This window comes from Copadichromis virginalis, linkage group LG17 (genome assembly GCF_057382275.1).
Source record: "Copadichromis virginalis isolate Kocher_CV1m ecotype Utaka linkage group LG17, C_Virginalis_male_GT1.1, whole genome shotgun sequence".
NCBI lineage: Eukaryota > Metazoa > Chordata > Actinopteri > Cichliformes > Cichlidae > Copadichromis > Copadichromis virginalis.
Window position 1 is genome coordinate 13357855 of NC_140634.1, and position 20177 is coordinate 13378031.

General features: G+C 40.2%; 2 protein-coding genes and 1 long non-coding RNA gene across 6 annotated transcripts in view; 1 reads left to right on the top strand and 2 right to left on the bottom strand.

Moving 5' to 3' along the window:
- Positions 1–2027, bottom strand: part of phactr1 (phosphatase and actin regulator 1) — a 48074-nt gene extending 46047 nt beyond the window's left edge. The window contains exon 1 of the mRNA XM_085437344.1: positions 1387–2027. Within this exon, the coding sequence (XP_085293470.1) occupies positions 1387–1498 (112 nt within the window). The 5' untranslated portion in view covers positions 1499–2027. The remainder of the gene's footprint in view (positions 1–1386) is intronic.
- Positions 2028–3646: 1619 nt separating this feature from the next.
- On the bottom strand, positions 3647–5323 carry LOC146689085 (uncharacterized). Its single transcript, XR_014916127.1, has 2 exons — positions 5259–5323; positions 3647–5119 (listed from the first exon to the last, which is right to left on the bottom strand). It is a non-coding gene; the product is annotated as an uncharacterized LOC146689085 (long non-coding RNA).
- A 101-nt stretch (positions 5324–5424) lies between these two features.
- On the top strand, positions 5425–13082 carry sirt5 (sirtuin 5). 4 transcript variants are annotated; one of them, XM_085437349.1, is made up of 9 exons: positions 5425–5489; positions 6882–6985; positions 7073–7206; positions 7332–7557; positions 7649–7736; positions 10430–10483; positions 10590–10713; positions 11012–11127; positions 11209–12937. In XM_085437349.1, the coding sequence occupies exons 2-9, from the start codon at positions 6895–6897 to the stop codon at positions 11279–11281; spliced, it is 906 nt and encodes a 301-aa protein (XP_085293475.1). In that variant the 5' UTR covers positions 5425–5489; positions 6882–6894; the 3' UTR covers positions 11282–12937. The 4 variants fall into 4 exon arrangements, with proteins under 4 accessions (XP_085293475.1, XP_085293478.1, XP_085293476.1 ...); XM_085437350.1 differs by lacking the exon at positions 5425–5489 and adding an exon at positions 5683–5741; XM_085437351.1 differs by lacking the exon at positions 5425–5489 and adding an exon at positions 6172–6343.
- Positions 13083–20177: the final 7095 nt, after the last annotated feature.

Consider the following 20177-nt stretch of genomic DNA (forward strand, 5'->3'; position numbering starts at 1 on the left):
AACAGAAAAATAGTGTTATTTATAAAGTTGGAGAGTCAGTTAATCTGGCTCAGAGGAGGTGCTGCTTTTAATAGGAAACAAAATGGAGAGGAAGATGGTTGAGGGCAGAGAGAGGGCAGCTGTGAGAGATTATGAGTAGGTGGGTCTGAACAGCATGAGTCATAAAGGTCTAAGCAGGCTAAAAGGGGGCACATTACAGGGCGAGTTTTTGAGTAATTCCTGATCTCATTAAGATTTATTATGTAAGTCTGGCTTCTTGGCATACATTTCTCACATGTGCTGCAGGCAAAAACCAGATGTTACTGTACACCTTTGGATGAAAGCTGTGCTTCCTACTAAGAGCTCCATGTTTGATAAGATCACTCAGGCAAAGCAGAACAACAACTGGGCAGGAGGGTAATTTTCCACAGTTCTTTCCTCCAAAATGGAAAATATAGGGTTGAATCTAGAGCCTAGTCTACCAGGCTATACCAGGCACACAATGTGACTGGGATTTGTCACATCGGCAAATTCTGGGGGAGGGTCGACCACAGGCAATCCGCATGCAATATCCCATTGTATATATATATATAGAGAGAGAGATACTTAAAAAAACGACCGATTATAAATGTTATGCGGGTTAACATCAGTGGAGACTTGCACATTCCTTGCATTTGGCATTGGTGGCATTTCAGCACCGAGGGGCAGTGGACAGCTCCGCACTGATGTGTCATTAAGCCTCTCTCATGGGGGAGCACAAGGCAGAAAGTGTCGAGAGAAGGAGCGCATATCTGCCCGTATACTCGCATCGACATGCTGCTAATCAAGCTTTCGTTGCGGCGTTATCATCGTGACCATGGCAACAAGGGAAACAACTTATCTCGCCCGTTTTCTCTCCAGACAAACTGAGCTTGAGCATCCGCGCTTAGCACAGCAGGGCGGACTATCCATTCCTTCACCCTTCACCAGAAGCGTGAACAACAATAGCATTTTAAGCGAGCAGCCCAAGTTCGCACAGCAGCTCACCGCAGCGGACAATCGAGGCGGAGTCCGGCAGGAGAGGCGGCGATCAATCCTTCTACAGGGCTAATTGTTATCTCCTGCTATACAGTACATCGCCCATGCTTAGGTGGGGAATTCTCCCCATTTCCCGGTGCATGAGTCACAGTGTGGTTACCGGCCACCCAGTGTGAAAGCCGAGCACTGTGGGTGCCGCGAAGGCTGCACAATGAAAGCCCAAAGTCATGCTGCTGCAGCGTGGGAACTGTCACTGGGCGATGAAGCAGTTTCTCTCACAGTGAGAACAGATTCACTACACTACACTATCCCTCCCCCGTGGGAGGAGACGACACGAATACACCCGGACACGAAGCGTAGAGGATCCGCGGCTCTGGCGAGCAGCCCTACCTGTCTCCAGGTGGAGAGAGATCCTCGCCTCGTTGATGTAAGGCGTGTCGCTCTTGGAGCGGACCCTCCGGATCGGTCTGCGGTCTACCTCCTCTTCCGGGGCCGCCGCCATGTTCCGCCAGCCGGGCAGCGTCCACTGGCGACCGGCGCGACTGCGAGAGATTCGGCGCCGCAGCAGCCACTCGTGCACCCGCGCGGGCAGGCGGTGTAGGAGGGGGGGCTATTGCAACGGTGCTGGAGGGGAGGAGGGGGGGAAGAGAGAGACAGAGAGGGAGAGAAAGATTGGATCCTTGATGAGCTACTGTTCCAGTAAGTGAGCGCCACCTGCTCAAGTTCCGACTCCACCTTGGCCAATGAAAAGCAATAGACTGCACTGTCCTCAAACACATAATTTTAACGGTCACATGTTGTCTGGAGTTATCGACTCTTACAATAAAAGACGAGAAATTCAACAACAAAAACGTTGGTCACAGATTGCAAATGACATTCCCATAATAGAAAAATCCATTGTTACGATCCTCGTGTGTGTCTCATTGATGTGTCATCAATTATAAAGTGCTGAGAAATGTTTGGATACTGCTATGACCAATTATGGAACCACTCTTTATGCTAGAGCCTTATTACAAGGCAGTGCTGGCCCAGTAATATAATATGAAAATGACTGGTGACTTGTCCAAGGTGTACCCTGGGCAGGTGGATGGAAAGAAGCATACAGCAGACCTTATGCACGTTTGACAAGTTGAACAGGCTGCTGTCATGCTGACGAAGCCAGGCTTTTTCGAATGACCAATTTTAATAGAAAAATAATTGTCAATGATGTAGAAAAACAAAACCACCTGGTTTCAGCTTTTCAAATAGAATTTGCAATATATGTACATGTACCCCATTTTTAATAAAATACAGAAATTGAAAATAATAAATAATTATAAATAAATACATAAAGAATAATTCAACATAATTGATCTAAATTTTAAAAAGGATATTAATAAGGCACTTTAATTAAAATAAAATAAAAATGCTGTTTGTATATTTTTTTGCTTTTTGTAAACTGTAAATGAATCAAGTTTGGGCAAAACAAGACATTTGCAGATGCTAATATATAGTTTGGGAACCAGATTTAACTACAATTGATAAATTCTTGATTCATAGATCAGTTGCCCTGGTAAATAAATGCTACCCAATTGATAAATAAAAGAAATATATTTTTGCAGTTCTAAATAATGAAATATTAAATAATGGCTGCTATGTTTTATAGGCTAAAGAAGTCAAATTTCAAATAGATCATTACGTAAAGAAAATGACTTACAGAGCTGGCTTTTTTAAACATATGAACACGTTTGTTAAAAAAAAAGTAAATGTGCTGCATTTGCATTAAAAGCAAAAACAAAATAAATAAAATCTTTACATCAGCTTGGATTATGGGATGCATGGACTGTATATGACCAATATATCATTATCCAATAAACCAGTCTTTTAACTCTACAAAATACAGTAGTAGTACAATGGAGAGAGACATCAGCAGAAGGGATTTAACCAATCTGCTTTGCCTCTTTTTATTTGTGTTATGAACAGTGTTGGTCAAGTTACTTGAGGAAAATAATCAGTAACTAATTACTGATTACTTCCCCAAAAAAGTAATCCCGTTACTTTACTGATTACTTATTTTCAAAAGTAATTAATTACTTAGTTACTTAGTTACTTTTTAAAAACATGATTTACAACCTGAAGAGGTGATAAAGCACAGATCTTTCAGCCCAATTCTACTTTTTCTGCATAATCCATCATACAAAATGTAATCAAATGGAAAAGTCTCTTTTTTTAAACTTGTTTTATCAGTTTTAATCTTTTAACTTTATGCATCAAGCAAAAATTTAATTATATGCAACATTCTCTGACTTGAATAAATTAGTTTAACATTTAAACCTATTTTCTGCACATTCCAGCACATAAAATAAAATATGTTTTGTGTTTACACTCACTCTTTCAAATAGATGCAAGTAAAACACAGCAGAAAATAAATAAAGTCAAAGACTCAGCGGTCCTGTTGCTCTATTTTCACCTGTAAAGCAGGAGTAGGGTAGGCGGAGGTTTACCCTGGTGCAGGTGTGCCGCGGTCAGTTGAAGAATCCGCGAGTTTCTCTGTGAGTTTCCCATTACATCGTTGGGCTTGCTCAGAAGTTTAGGGTTTTTTTTCGTTGTAAAAAGTTTTCTTCCCACGCACAACAGACTCTAATGTTTTTGTCCCTTTTTATGGAATCAAACTCAAAGTAAGGTCAGTACTTCCACGCTTTAAACGCTGCACGCTCATACTCTCTCCCACAATCGATATGTGATCCATTGTTGATCTGCACACAGCTGTTGTCACTAACAGCGCACTCGCTTACGTCACTGTCGTGAGACATTCTTGCAAAAAAATCACGGTTTTAGTAACGCAGTAACGCAGCGTTCCTACGGGAAAGTAACGGTAATCTAATTACCGATTTTGCAATAGTAATCCCTTACTTTACTCGTTGCTTGAAAAAAGTAATCAGATTACAGTAACGCGTTACTGCCCATCTCTGGTTATGAATGATATTAATTGACTGCTATAACACTGCAGTTCCATCCATCCATCCATAATCACACAGGATTCATAATGTTAACTATTATTGTATATCACTGCTTTGGTATTCTGCTTAATATTCTTATAATTCTACTAATTCATTGGTGACCTCTAGTGGAGATGACTGTAAACAGATTCACTGAGTTCACAATCACTATACCAACAACAAGGTGTTTAAATGTAGTTCTTTTAAAGCACAAACTGAGTACAACTTAGTCCACTCTTTTTTAGGGCCATACTGATGTGTGGATAACAGTTGACAGGGCCTACAGTATGTGGTACTTATACATGCTACACAGTTTTTGAGGGACACACTCACCAGCCACTTTGTTAGATTCACCTGTTCAGTTGCTTGTTAATGCAAATATCTCTTTAGCCAATCACATGGCACTAACTAAATGCATTTAGACATATAGACAGGGTCAAGATGACTTGTTACAGTTCAGAATAGGGAAGAAATGTGATTGAATTGACTTTGAACACAGCATGATTGTTGGCACCAGGCAGGTCTGTTTGTTTCAGAAACTGCAGGTCTGCTGGGATTTTCCTGCATAAACATCTCTAGTGTTTACACAAAACAGTTTAAAAGAGAAAAAAAACATCCAGAGAGCAGCAGTTCTCTAGGTTCAAATTCCTTCTTGATGCCAGAGGTCTGAACAGAATCAAATGTTTGATCATGTGGAGATTATAAACTGAAGTACAGCACCAGAGGTTACATTTTCTACCCACAGTAAAACATCTCTTGAAGCCAAATACAAACAAACAAACAAAAATATTTGTTCAAATTGGTACACATTACACTTTTGTGTTTAGATTTCATCACATCTCATTGTAAGTGCATGAATGCATTAATATGGAGTTAGCCAGTAACATGTATAACAGTTTTCCCTTTTCTTGGAAGGCTTTCTACAGGATTTTGGAATGTGTCTGTGGGAATTTTTGCCCATTTATCCAGAAAACCATTTGTGAGATGAAACTCTGAGGCTGGTTCCCAGGGGCCGTTCCAGGTCATCCCAAAGGTGTTTGATGGTGTTGAAGCTGAGATTCTGTGCGGGCCAGTCAACTTCCACCACATTAAACCCATCCTTTATGCACCTTGCTTTGTGCACTGGGGCACAGTCAGCTTTATCTCTGCAAAATAGGAAGCATGGAATTATACAAAATGTCTTGGTTAGACAAGAGATTTCCCTCACTGCAAATAAGGGGCCGGAGACTACTCTAGAAATAATCATATAACTTTATTAAATGATTAGGCAGTGTAGCTGAATACCTTTGTCCAGTGTGTGAACACCCGTTCAATGCAAAAACAAGTGTAGTACAAATGCTCCCTCTGCTGGACAAGTGGATTAAATGGGTTGCTGTTAACCTCGCTGAGTTCCCTGACAGGTTCATGTCCTCACAGCGAAGCCAATCCAGTGCAGTTGCTGAGCCGAAGTAGAGGAAAAGACGCCTTCCCACTTCCTTAAAGCCCCAGCTAATTGTCCAAGCTCCGGTCTGCCAGGTAGTTAGTGTTGCGAAACCGTGTGTCTGACAGACAAACCCAGTTCATCGATGAACACAGACAAAGACGTGCTATGCTGGCCTCACAAGCTAATGTTATGCTAGCTGTTGTTTCCTTGGTTACCAGCGCTAGCTTCTATGTCGTTAGCTTAGCCACCTAGCATACATGGTCAGCTATCAGTCTGTGCTCGAGTACACACCTTGATCGGTTAGTTAGGATAAACAATACCGTATCATTTGTTTCGCAACCTAAGTAAGTAGTATTGTGAATAATGAGCAGTGTTAAGGCAGCAGGAGGTGCATGTTTGTGTTGTGATAAATATGACCTTTGACTTAAGCAAAGCTACAATGACCTTTCAGCTAACAAAAGTGACAGCAGTGAAAAATGGTTCAGATACAACTAATGCTCAACCAATAAAAACGAGACAGTATAACACCACAGACGACAAACTTTTTAGTTTGCATGGGCAGTATAAACATATTCATAATGCATGTGTATTTTATACAGTTTCCAGTGACTAAAAACAAGTAAATTTCTTAGTTTATTATTATAGGTAAAATAACATTAAATACATGGTTTCTTCTAAATATGTGGATTTTCGGATATCATTTCTTAGCGCTCATATTCTATGTCAATGTCACACTTTTTTTTTAGTAGCACAGATAATTCTACCTTAAAATGCAGTGATAGTGTCCATAAAGGAAAATGTTCCTGTTAACGTAACATCATTTATATTTGGCCATAATTACTTCCATGGTAACAGCACGTCTGCACCAAAAATACTACGCATGTTTCTTGAAGTGACATCACTAAGAGTAAATAGTGTGGTATGAGGAAAAAGTACACAGATGGTGGTGAGTTTACACTTTGCCTTACAGCATTTTTCTTTTTTGTTAAATATTCCTTCTGTAATCTACTCTGTTTAGCGTGATGGTCAAATAACACAGGGAAAATGTTTTTTAATTATACGGTTACTGTGGTTGTGTGGTAGATCGAGTGATTACAGTGAACAGAACAAATGTGTTCATAGCTAAGAGTATGGGTATGAGCTTTGTAAGACTTGACACATGTATGCTATGAAATACAAATTTCTGTGTTTGTCTTTGATGATAAATAGTACAATTTTAATCAAGACAGTCAATAGTTTCTATGGACTGACCCAGATAAAGCGTCACTTTAACAGTACCTTTGTTTCAAAGGCATTTCAGGATTGATCAATAAATCCATTAGACTGGAGCACAAAATAACGTCTACTGCGCGAGACAAAACTTTCATATGTTTGTTTTAACAAACTCAATTTGTTAAACTTTGGCTTACTAGTTGAAGGAGTATCAGATATAAAGCCATAGAGTCAGCTATAAATAGTGACAGGGTCTTGTCTTTCTTCCCCAGTTGCAATAACCTAATGATTGTGCGCCAGTTTACCTGCAGAGCTGTTTTATTTGCTCACTTGAGAAAACCTGGGGGCAGACAAGCCATGGCTAGACCAAGCTCAGGTAAAATTGATTATTTACAGTCTCTGCCACAAATCTGTTAGCAACAACTGTCGTAGCATTTCACTGCCTCGCTGTGTTTATGTGCAGATCTGGCAGCATTCAGGGAGATTTTCTCCAAAGCCAAGAATATCGCCATCATCACTGGAGCAGGGGTGAGTGCGGAGAGCGGAGTTCCTACTTTCAGAGGAGCGGGAGGCTACTGGAGTAAATGGGAAGCACAGGTATACACCTACAGCTGTTGGTCCAGTACAACCAGCTCTCATGCTTTGTTTTGAGTTTTTAAAAATATTTCAGAGAGAATCATAGGTCATGATAAAAATCTAATTGCACAATTCAAAACTGTTAGGAACTGGCCTCGCCTGAGGCCTTTGCCAGAAATCCCTCACGTGTTTGGGAGTTCTACCACTACCGGCGTGAGGTCATGCTCACAAAAGATCCCAATCCCGCTCACCTGGCCATCGCTGAGTGTGAGGAGCGTCTGAGCAAACAAGGGCGCAAGGTCACCGTCATCACGCAGAACATCGACGAGCTCCACCACCGAGCTGGATCCAAAAACATCCTGGAGATCCACGGTGAGCAAAGATGTCTGATGCGGGCAAACAAACGTTTCTGTATGATAATTGTTGGTTCATATTTTGTTTTTGTTTTTTTGTTGAAATACAGGAAGTCTGTTTAAAACACGTTGCATGACCTGTGGCCATGAAGCAGCCAACTACAAGAGCCCCATTTGCGCTGCCCTCGAGGGCAAAGGGTAAGAGCGTCATCCGGTGCGGTTTGGTATATTGGACTGTGTTTTCCCAACAGTGTGAAAATGTGTTATAAGAGATATCGATCGCAGTCATTTGCGCCCCAAATGCCAGAGAAAGCGGGCTGTTTCAGTCAGTCAAATGTCAGTGAGCTAAATAACGCCTGATGACACGGTGAAAAAGGAAAATATGTGACACAAATCAAATGTCACTTTAGAAGCCGCCGTGCCACTTACCTGACATTTAAAATGGACGATGTTGATAGCTGACAAATATTCCTGTGGTGAATTCAGTCTCAGCTGCAGAGTGGATGAAGTCACGCGCTGAAATTCAGAATGAATAGCAGAACCGATCATGTCATGTTGAAACGTATCTGTACTGACTGTGCTGTTAGCGATTCAGATTAATTTAATTTTCTTTCCTATTGCTACTGCTCAAGGTGTGGAGACATACTGGTGTGCTTTATCACAGCACTGCAAATGGTCAATGAAAAAAAACAACAACTAAAGAACTGAAAATATCATTTTGAGTTTAGATGTTTTTCTAGTCAAAAGTATGAAAATTGTTTTAAAAAATATTGTCAGAAATTCTTGAGCCATCCTTATTTCTTCACATTTTGTTTCCAAGGAGCCAGACTTTCTTGTAACTTTATAAACTGCTCTTGAGAAATACTTCTCTGGGCTTTCTGGAGGTCTTTCTGTCATTGTCAGTCCAGTTCATGTACTTGACCAATTTCAGAGGAATGTTTTGTTTGTTCAGCCACTTAACACTGACCTTTTAATCATTCGAGCATAAAAAAATGGCTAACTCAATGGATGAACCTGTGTCGTGTCTACACATAAACAAGTTTAATTTGTATCTTTGGGCAATTTGTTGCTAGCAGCCTGCTGCAAAAACACATAATTTGTCCACTTTTCCGTAGTCGATTCTAAAGGAAATGCGAGCACAGTTTGACAAGGATAAAAGTTGTATTTTTACAGCAAAAAAATAAAAATCCCAAAAAGCTAATATCTGAAAACTTGAATCTAAATCAAATAAACAACAAATCCCACTAAGATTAAGAGGCTGTGGAATGCTTTCGTGCTCACAGAAACGCTCATAACAAGCAACCAGCTTTAAGCCAACATATTAGAACCACTCATCCAACGACATCAACGACACAGCCCTGCAATCACTTGGGTCACATGCATCCTAAAAAATAGACAAAGAATGGTCAAACAGATTCACATGGAAGAAGGCACAAGTGTGTGAGGTTGTTGAGTTTTACCAGGATTTCAATTACATATCAGTAAAAGCGTACTTTATGGTCCTGCGATTGTCTGTCTCTCTGCTTATACGTCTCTATTCGGACAAGGGGGAAGAGCAGTTTATGCTCGCCTCAAAAAGGTTCGCATGCAGCTCTCCAAGATCCTGATTCTTAGTCGTTGTAAGCAGCCAACTCAGAGGCAACTCCTCCAGAAAGGAAAAGTGACCTGTTCCATGATTAAAATCAATGATCTGATTAGAAGTAGGGGTGTAACAGATCACAGAACTCCTGCTTCTAATCAGATCATGGATTTTAATCATGGAGCAGGTCACTTTTTCTTATCATCAAAATATAACTTTGCTTTTGATAAAAAAAAAAAATGAATTTAAGATAAGATAACTCTTTATCACCATTGCACAGTCATACCTTGTACAATAGTACAACGAAATTGGAAACTGTCCCACGTTGGCACTGGGCACAACTAAACACAACACCAAACAAATTTAAAGTGGATTTTCTATTCGGACACTCCATGGCCACAGTCTCAGTGGTGCAATCACTGTAGGTCTTTGAGTCTTTACTGCAGTACATCTGTGAGGGCAGTGCTATACCTGAAAGTCAGTGTACCTGAGGCTCAGGTTCAGTTCAATTTTATTTATATAATGCCAAATGGGGGTGTGGCTGTAGCTCAGGAGGTAGAGTAGACCATCTACTGATTGAAAGGTTGGTCGTTCAATGATGTCAAATATCCTTGGGCAAGATACTAACCCCAAATTGCTCTCCGATGCATCCATCAGAGTGTGAATGTGTGTGAACGTTATCTAGTAAGCACTAAAAGCATAGGAGAAAGTGCCTATGTGAATGGGTGTAAATGGATAATTGTGGGATATCTAGAAGAGTAGAATCAGTATATAAGAATCAGTCCATTTACCATTTAAATAACAACAACAGTCACCAAACGTACAATAACCATTGTCTCACTTGGCAACAGTGGGAAGGAAATAACTCCCTTTTAACTGGAAGAAACTTCTGGCAGAACCAGACTGAGTGAGGAGCAGGAATCTGCCCTGACTAGTTGGGGTGATGGGAGGAAGACAGGATAAAGACAGGTCGCCAAAGACAAATTATGAGTCACACAAAGCTACTTTAGCAATATTCAGTAAGAATGTGAAGTGAAAACTGAGCATAGACTCTTCATTTCTTTATCTGTGCCTAAAAATTTTTTTTCTTTGAATTAAGGTTATAGCCCCAATTTTCCAATTTTCTCCAAAGTCTGTTGAGAGTTTTTTTTTTTTTTTCAACTTGCTGGAATTAGTTTTTTCAAGTGAATGGGTAACAGTTACACCTGTAGCCCTGTGTCTGACCATGTCTGAGAAATATTAGGTGCATTTAGAAGTGGTTCACTTGGTAGTGGCAACTAACATCTCAAAGGCAACCTAACTGTCTCCTCAGAGCTCCGGACCCGGACACACGAGATGCCGAGATCCCAGTCCAGAATTTGCCCAGGTAAAACACACTTACACTCTCTCTTTTAACACACAATTCTTTTCAAATAAATTTATTTGTTTTGACAAAGTGCGTGTGTGTGTCTGTGTGTGGGTGTGTATTTCAGGTGTGAGCAGACAGGCTGTCACGGTCTCCTTAGACCAGCTGTGGTTTGGTTTGGAGAGACTCTGGATGCTGACATCCTCACCCGTGCAGAGAAAGTGTTGGACAGCTGTGACCTCTGCCTCGTGGTATGTGTGTGTGTGTGTGTGTGTGGGGGGGGGGGGGTCACAGGACAGGTAGAGAATTTATAGAGGTGCTATAGGACCAGAGATTTCACACTGCATCTTTCCAGGTACAGCAGAGCTTCACAACCTACCTCAACAACACAAAAAGCTGCTTTGTTTTTGGCGATGTTGGCAGGATATTCAAATTTTAAAAGTTACATTTATTACAGCATGTAATTGCAGCCTGCTTAATTGACAGCACTCCAGTTTGTAGTAATCAGCAGAACCTTTCTCTCTGTTTCGTGGGTATCTCGCTTTGCAGGTCGGTACTTCGTCTGTCGTGTATCCTGCAGCCATGTTTGCTCCTCAGGTGGCAGTCAGAGGCGTCCCAGTGGCCGAGTTCAACATGGAAAACACTCCTGCCACCATGCGCTTCAAGCACGTGTCATTTACTTTTGCACAATGACACACTCTTTAATTTCATTGCACTCTGTAGATAATTCTTTTTTTTCTCACCAGGTTCCACTTCCACGGCCCCTGTGGGACCACCTTACCCCCCGCACTGGCGCGCCATGAGACTGAACAAGAATGAAAAAAAAAACACGACTCCTGGAATGTTGGCTTCACAGAGACCGGGTTGTCTTAAACCAGAAAGGTTTACTGGTAGTGCCAAGAAAATTGGTTTCTGTGTGACGAGCAACAGGCGTGAAGGATGTGAAGACGAGGCCAACAAATTATCTGTCACACAGATAACACGTTTAAGAATTTGACTATATTATCAATATGTGCACACAGCTGTAAGAGTTTGCTGATTGAGTGGCTTCTGGTTTCTAATCATTAGGCTGTGATGAGAGTAACTGATTTAATTGTCATCAGGTTGCAGCAGATATTGTAGTAATGCCAAATCACCCCTATTTGATGTCAGCAATGATTTGTGAGTTTGTTTGTTGTTGGGGGTTTTTTGGGTAAAAATGAGTTGCTGAAAAAGAAAATGAAGACAGTGGAAAGCAATGATAAATGATTAAATACCATAACCAACGTCATCACTCATTGGGCAACGAAAGGCTTTTGATTGCCTGACAATAGGGGGCAGTGTTTAGCTACCTCAGCTAAAGCCTGGTGGTTGGTCTCCAACGTGGAAAAAAAACGACTCCTAAAGGATTTTTGAGCTTTGCCTGGGATATGTGGGGCTTGCGTATGTTGATGCTGTGTGAATTTAGAGACTGTGAGGAATGGTGTGCATAATACCTTCCAGCGGCTACGAGTGTGCTCCTGTTAAAGCCGGGACAAAGGGGACTGTGTGTTACCTCAAGCAGTCGTGGGGACACACAATGCACATGCGAGTGCTCATGAATGATTTGTCGCATGTATGTTAATATTTTCACACTATCAGAACAGCTTGTGGAAATTTGAATGATTCAAATATTGAAGTGTCTCACCAAAGCTTCCTGTGTGGATCTAACATACTGCACGAGTTTCAAGTAATGCAGCAGTATGAGTCGGGAAAGATCAGAGAGTTTATACCACCGCAGTGTAATGGGTGATGTTCTGCTTTCTGAAAACATCTCAAAGATGAGATTGTGCCTGACACTTGGCTGCTTGGCCACAGCTAGCACAACCTCTCTCCATTATCATCACTGAAGCATAAATACACAGTGTACACTAGTGGAGTCCAGTTTGAATTTCTGTGTGTTATTACTGTGTCACACCTGATCTTTGCAAGACCTGAATATCATCAGCAAGCATTTGAAAGAAGTGAAATTATAAACATCAAGAACTTATTGATGTACATATTTATGTTCTATTATCAAAAATATCAACAAAAATAATATAATATGTACTCATTACAGCGATTTGGAATATATATATATATATATATATATATATATATATATATATATATATATATATGTTACAGGCAAAATAAGTCAAAAATAACAGCAGCAATAACTGAATTATAAATTTGTCACAAGTTCCCAAAAATGCTACACTGACTCCATAGAATACGCCCCACTCTAATGTGGATCATGAAAAATGTAGACCACACACACACAAACAGTCAAACTGGAAATGAACATCAACATCCAGTTTGTATGAAAATGTACAGTTCTGTGTAAAAGTCCTGTGCTATCTGCCATGTCTTTATATTTTGCTAGGAAAATGAAAAATGGGTGCAGCAAATTATTGAAATGTGCACAAAAATAAAGTGTATACGCTTGTTCATTTTTAACAACCTTTGAAGGTTAAACACAGTGTGAGCTCTCTTAGACAAGGTAATGATAAATGGAACTATATGGTGCTTTTCTACTCTGGTTGAGCAGAATAGAAAAGCCTTCTTCACACAAGCATTTGTTTCTCGTGTAAATAAAATGCAAAAATGTGGAGGGAAGGGACAGTGTGATTGACATGTGGATAAAATGTCTTTCTCCTCACCTCAAGCCTCAGCTCCTGAACTGAAGTCAAAGCTTTCACACAAAAATGTGCATAAACAAGATGATTTATTGCTGATGTTTTTGCAGGTACTTACCGTCATTATATTAGACATGCGACCATACCATCTCTCTCTGACAATGAGCCAGATAAACAACAACTGGTTATAAGCTAAGCTCCGGCTTATGTGTCTTAAAAATCCCACTTTCTCTCTGATAAACGGTTTAGTTTCTTTGTCACACCATATGAGATTTTATTCACTAAATGCGTGACTCCAACAATGTTAGATCCCATTCAAAGAACGTTTCCCTAATGCCCGCTAACAGTAGCAAAAGCAGCAGTGCTTATCAACAGTAAAGCTCAGCATATTCTCAACAACAACATTCTCAGAAATCCTGGAGTACTATTGGTCAAAATACTTATACTGTTATAGTACCATAAGTGCTTCCATGCACTGAACGCCTCAGGAGTAGAAATAACAAAACATTTTGCACTAAATACACTGGTCTCTCACTAGTTTTTTTCTAACTCAGACAGCTGAAGCTTCAAGTTAGTTTCTCACGTTTTCACGTCTCCTGTTACTTACTAACTTACTAACTAAAATGCAAGCATGTCTTTTCAGATTTCAGAGGTAGCTTTTGTGCAATCGACACATAACCAGTAATAACCAGAGATTATCAGTTGTGGTTCTTAATTACCATTACAATGGTGGATTTTGACAATAAATTCATGAGCATCTGCATGAGCAACCATATACAATATCCGGCCATACTTGTTTTCCCTGTTGTAAGTTGAACATGCACAGAATTTTAAAATCCCCGAGTGTCTTGATGGAAGAGTATGCAAAACCAGTTTCAGAATTCAGATTGGCACCTACAATTTGCTGCTAAAACTGCTAATGAATTAAACACCACCATAATCTTCTGCCACTTCAAGACTGACCAGGTATGTACAACAAATAATTCCCCAAAAATCAAAGTTCCCATACTTGGAACATGGTGCCAGTGAAATAATTTCATACAGCTATTTCAATGTCCAAGTTCAGCTCTTGAAAATATGACAGCGATCTAAGTACTTAAATTTAATTTGATATCTTGCAACACCGTCATATGCTATTAATAAACATTGCATGGGTAATTTGCATTCTGTGAAGGCCCCCTTAATACTGAACACTGTATGCAGCCTTTTCAGGGAAGTGTTGCGTAAGACAGTGCACATCCACATTCTACAACTGCACAAGTTTGTAGTAAGAGTTGGGTGCTAAACTAGTCTCCTTGCAAACAAGTCATTGCTGTCAGTGAAAACATTTCCTGCATAGTGAAATATAAAATAAAACAAAAGAATTGCAAAGCTTTTGAACAACTAAACTGTGATCAAGCAAGCATGGAGCAAATTTTGCTTCCAAAAGTATAGCAGTTGTTTTTATTTTCACTTTCAGAGCTATGAAAAGAAGAGGCGACATTGCATTCGTGATATCTGGTTTCAAGAGCCAAAATTACAGACGCTTGAAAACAGTGCAAAACAAATGGATAACTTGATGGTGGCTTCATCAAACGTTAACTACAGTCTATATATTTTACACATCTGACAATTCTTTGGAATTGGGTTATATTCAGTACACTCATTTCTATGCTACTCCCATTTAATTTAATTGGCACATAATCTGTGCAAACAAATAAAAAATCTGCAAAAGGCCATAGAACTGAACTGAACTCGTGACAGTTCTAGATGTTGAGAATAGAAATGTGGTTTATACCAAGATTACAGAGCATGTCTGTTGTTCACAATCTGATAGAAGCAGAATAAGAGTACAGAAAGACAAAATATAAAATAAGGACTATCAACATTAGTGATGGGCAGATGAAGCCCCATGAAGCACTGAAGCTTTTCATCCAATTGGTTCACCCCAACGCGAAGCTTCATGAAGCTTCATTTGCTCTAGCAGGACACCTACTGGACGTAAAAATAATAGCTGGCATGAATTTGAAGAGTGTGGCATTTTGCACACAGCCTGTAAATGTCAACAACAAAAGGAGTGTGTAAAACACCTATAGTGTAGTGATGGCAGTATACTGTGTATATTTATGCTGGCAGTATGGAAAATGATTATTTGCGGCAAAGTTCGAACCGCTTCATGAACCAGTCACGTGGTACAGCCGGGCAGCGAGGCTTCGGACGTCATCATTTTCAGCTCCTCCCATAAATGAAGCAAGCCTCGATACGCGCTTCGCGGAAACGCCCCCTCCATTACTCGACACACGCTCCGAAGCCTCGATACAGAACGTCCCATCACTAATCAACATAGAATATGGAACTTTTTCAAGCAAGCACTGAGGACTCAAAATCCCAGTATTAAAAATGACAATTCAAGAATTACTTTAACTCAGGGGGAATCATGGCTAGACAATGAGCCTGGACTCATACTGTAGGTAAACAGGAGACCTTTCATGTGCTATAAGTTAAAAGTCACTTATCCCACGTGGTGATATCAACCTTTAAAGTTTTTACAAAAAGCATGTTTTCAGGTTTTCTCCAGTGAGTTTTTTGGAAAGTAGATCAAATCTAATGTACTAATGCTTTTTATGTGTTCACATTTTAGACAACAAATGCATGGATTTTGCTATTAAAACCTAAATGTCTAAGAAATTTTGATTTTGGCTTTAGACTGTGACACCTGGCGTAGGTGTAAAACTGTTTTGGTCGCAGTTTTTCTTTCTTTTTTTCTTTTTTCTTTTTTTTACAGAACTGAAATGTGTTTTTCAGCCCTGAAAAATTTCTGTGACTGTCTCGCTTGAACATTTAGTTAGTTCAAAATTGCTGGAAAAAGTAAGGCAGTTTGAAAAAGTGCCAAATATCAACTCACCCCATATATTAGAAGAACTGTAACTCAGACAGTTCATAGTAGGGAGGTAAAAATTTACATTACTTAATTATGAATATTAAAGTTATTTTTCCCAAACCCAGGTGATTCTGGGAGCATCAAGTGGAAATTTCTCTCAGATTTGACTGGTTTTGCTAGCTATCATTTACATTGGATTCCTATTAGGAAGAGTAGTCAAGGCTGTATTAACATGAGTATGAAGTCCTATAAACAGTAACACTTCTGAAACTGAACAATCTGTATTGGCACTACTGTTATTATTTTAGGACAGGCTATAAAAATATAAACCTTTTCTCGTTCAACAATCTCAGGATTTCAGGTGCCAGAAAAGTCTGGAACCTCCTGCTGTTTATGTGCCTGACATTTCCCTTTCCTGCCCACAAAGAATCCAACATCCTAGACTGCTATTATCTCAGCGTAAACACAAACTGTGCATGATCCAATCCCTGCTCTGTCAGCAGGCGTTATTAACATTTGGCTAATCTGATTTTCATATTAGCTCCAAGAAATCTCATCTCACCAATTCATTCCATCTTCCTCTGCTTTTACTCGGGTACCTTTCGCGGTGCTGTTTTCTCTCCCCCCTCTCATTGTACATCTGCCATGTGTGTGGTGTTTGAGACGCCATGCCTCCCTCCCTCCCTCTACAGCTACGCCTCCATCACCTGCTCATTAGAGAGAGGATGATGGTCCGACGGTCCCCCATGACTCTGCTCCAAAAATAACAGAGCCAATTTCCCGGCTGTTAGGCGGCGATTTCACACCAATCTCAGTTGTACTGCCCAGCGAGGCCTGTCAAGGAGAAAGAGAGGCAATGAAAGCTGACGAAAAAAGGTGGAATAGAAGAGGATGGGAAAGAATATAGGTCAGACCTACAGTATCTGAAAATACAAGCTCTATATCGTATAAACATACTGCCCTCATCAGTCAAAAGATGTTTTCACAAACTTAGATACATTTTTTGGAACAAAATGTAGTTTTTATACATTTTGTACAATATGTGTTCATTTTATTTTTCACTTTTGACTGAGCCGAGCGAACAGCTCTCTCCTTCCGCCAGTCCCTATGTCACAATTGAAGTCCTTCAGTATTAATTTAGCACAGTTTACAGTGTCATCGTGGTTGTAATTCTAATATACATTGCTAAAAAAACATCAAAGGAACACTTTTTAATCAGAGTATAGCATTCATATTGATCTGGTCAGTTAAGTAGCACAGGGGTTGCTTTGATGTTAATGGAATGAACAACAGGTGCACTAGAGGTACAATAGTGATCAGTCGCCAAAGAGTGATGTTATAGGTGGAGGCTGCTGACATTTAACCCCCCACAACCTTTTCTGATTAGATTTTCACTGGTTTTGCATTTGGCTGGGGTCAGTGTCACTGTTGGTAGCGCAAAGTGATACCTATAGAGTCCAACTCCTCCAGGATGGCACATCAATATGTGTCATTCGGTCTGGAGAAGCCGTGGACGACACCATTCAGCATGTCCGGTCAGTGGTGGGTCAGTGATGGTGGAGGAATATCCGTGGACGGATGCACAGATGTCTACAGGCTTGGCGTCAGCATCCTGACTTTCATTGGGTATTGGGATGAAACACGTTGTCAGACACCACGCTGCTGCAGTGGATCCTGGGTTCTTCTCGGGTGACAATACTTGGCCTCGTGTGGTAATGTGCAGGTATTTCCTGAAGGATGAAGGAACTGATACCATTAACTGGCTCACACACTTGCCTGACATAAATCCAATAGAACACCTCTGGGAAATTATGTTTTGGTCCATCCAATGCTCCTCAAACTGTCCAGGAGCTCAGTGATGCCCTGGTTTAGATCTGGGAGAAGATCCTCAAGGACACCATCTGTCATCTCATTTGGAGACATTATGAGACATTCCTCCTGATCTGATGTGTTTTCAAAGTGCTGCTTTAAATTTTTTGATCAATGTATTAAGTAGATTAATATTTTCCTTCCTTTCCTTTTTATCAAATATCATTTAGTTCAATGGATTCCCAGAGTCGAATGAATAATTACGAATGAGCACCTGCTTGACTGCTTGTACAAGCTTCATTGAGCCCCTGAAAACTTCAAAATCCCACTCAGAATTTTTCAAACTCACACATATAAAATTTCAAGCCCTCAGAGAAACTTACAGAATTCTACTCTAATTGTCCTAATTACTTATTATGTCCATCTGTACTGTGAAGTTCCTTCATTTTCCAACTTTACACTTCTATAAAAAAACAGCTCTAGAGTTGCTTTGCCCCCATGAAACAGCAATTACAATAATAGCTGTGTATGACAATGTGCATTTCCTCTTGAAGCGAGATTGGATTTATATTTTGTTGCTGCTCAGTGTGGAGATCTCTACGGTACACTTCAACACAAACAACTCTGAATGTTATTTTTCAGTATCAAAGACACAGAAAGCAGCATATATACTGAGCAGGTTTGTTAAAAAATATAACTATTAAAAGTAACCATCGGATTAGACACTTATTTTCAGAAGTACTCACAGTGCTGTCTTTACCTCTTCTAGCTTACACACAACTTCATACTACAGTGCTGCATACAGGCAAGCACAAAACCCCTCCCCTTACTAGTTCCTCAACAGTAAATTTAAACAGTAGCAGAGCAAAGCTGGTGAAATATCTGAAAGACTGACGCCCTGCTTCCAGGACAGAAAAAACTGCATTTTAGAGCTAACACAACTTTGGCAGATAGACTGCACAGTAACACGAAGCCCCCATGGTATCAAAAATGCTATAAGTATTACGAAATTCTAGTATTGTGACAGCCCTAGCCTCTACTGCTGTTTTACAGCTTCCTTTGCGCTCAGTTTCAAGATTGTATAATGATGAATAGAAAAGCACCATTACATCATACACTGGTTTCCTGAGATCAAAAAGCTTCAGATCTGACAAGTTTCATGTCTACATCTGCAACTTCACCGTAGCCCTCAAACTTGTAATCCAGGAGCTCAGCGATGGCGATGAAAAACAGCTGTTCTCACTGGAAGTGTTTATCAGCTGATGAGCGTAACTGGGATTATTTTGAGGTATTTATTTTTGACATTGTGCAACTTGAATTTGTCCTACAGGACCAGACTGTCTGGAGACTGTGCTGAATAAAACAAAGTTGTTGGTTTTTTTAAACTCAAGTGCTTTGTCTAACATTTATACATGTTATACTTGCAGACTGCAGTAGCTGGGGGATCAATCCACCAACCTCCTGACTGGGAAACAACCCACCCTAGCTCCAGAATCACAGCCATCCCAAGCAGGCCTTCAGCCCCTGAAAGAGAAAACTTAAAATCCTACTCAGACCTTTTTAAAATTACCATGTATTTTAAATCACATTGAAATGTTCAATAATTTTCCAACTTTACACTTTTATATAAAAAACAAAAAACAAAAAACCCCAAATCGTCTCCCGTAGTTGCATTTAAGAGGAAAAGACCCCTTTTGTACCATTTGATACACATGATCCTTTCTGCTACAAAGTTGGGCAACATGAGAGTGCATGAGAAGAGGCTCACGTTGGAGCCAACTTTGAGTAGCCACTGGCAGTTTTTGACTCTTTTAGCTTCTTTTCAGCTTCAATGGTTCACTGCTTGCATGTGCGTGTCTTCTCAAAAGCAGAGCGCAGAGCAGCGCACCAAAGCAGCAATCTCATCATGATGGGTTTGGCTCGGCATCAGCTGGCTTTGCATAGAATATCTCAGCCATTCGTTTTCATTTAGTGTTTGTGACCTGACTTTTCTTTCTTGTGTACACATTTCTGATTGTAACTGGAACCAAGATGTAGCTGCTGGTGCAACATCCAGTTTAAGTTCCAAAACTTTTCATCTGTTTTGTATCTTCTTTGCTTTTCTCCATGTTATAAACCTTTGCCCTGCGAAGGGTTACAGCACCTTCTGGGAGATGTCAGCAGGGCACTCTGGGACGTGGCTGCAGTTCTGAGGGTTGATTAATAAGAAAGCACTGCGTGAATGTGCCACAGCTGTGGTCTTTTCAGCAGAAACCAGTGGAAGGATATCAGGTAGGCAGAAGAAAATAGAGTGTTAAAAATGTATGATAGTGTTTATTGGTCGGACATTGATCTCAATCACCAAGAGTACTACAAGCAAAATCTCAATTCTGTGATGTTTGCTGTTTCTGTTGTTGCTCTAACACCACGG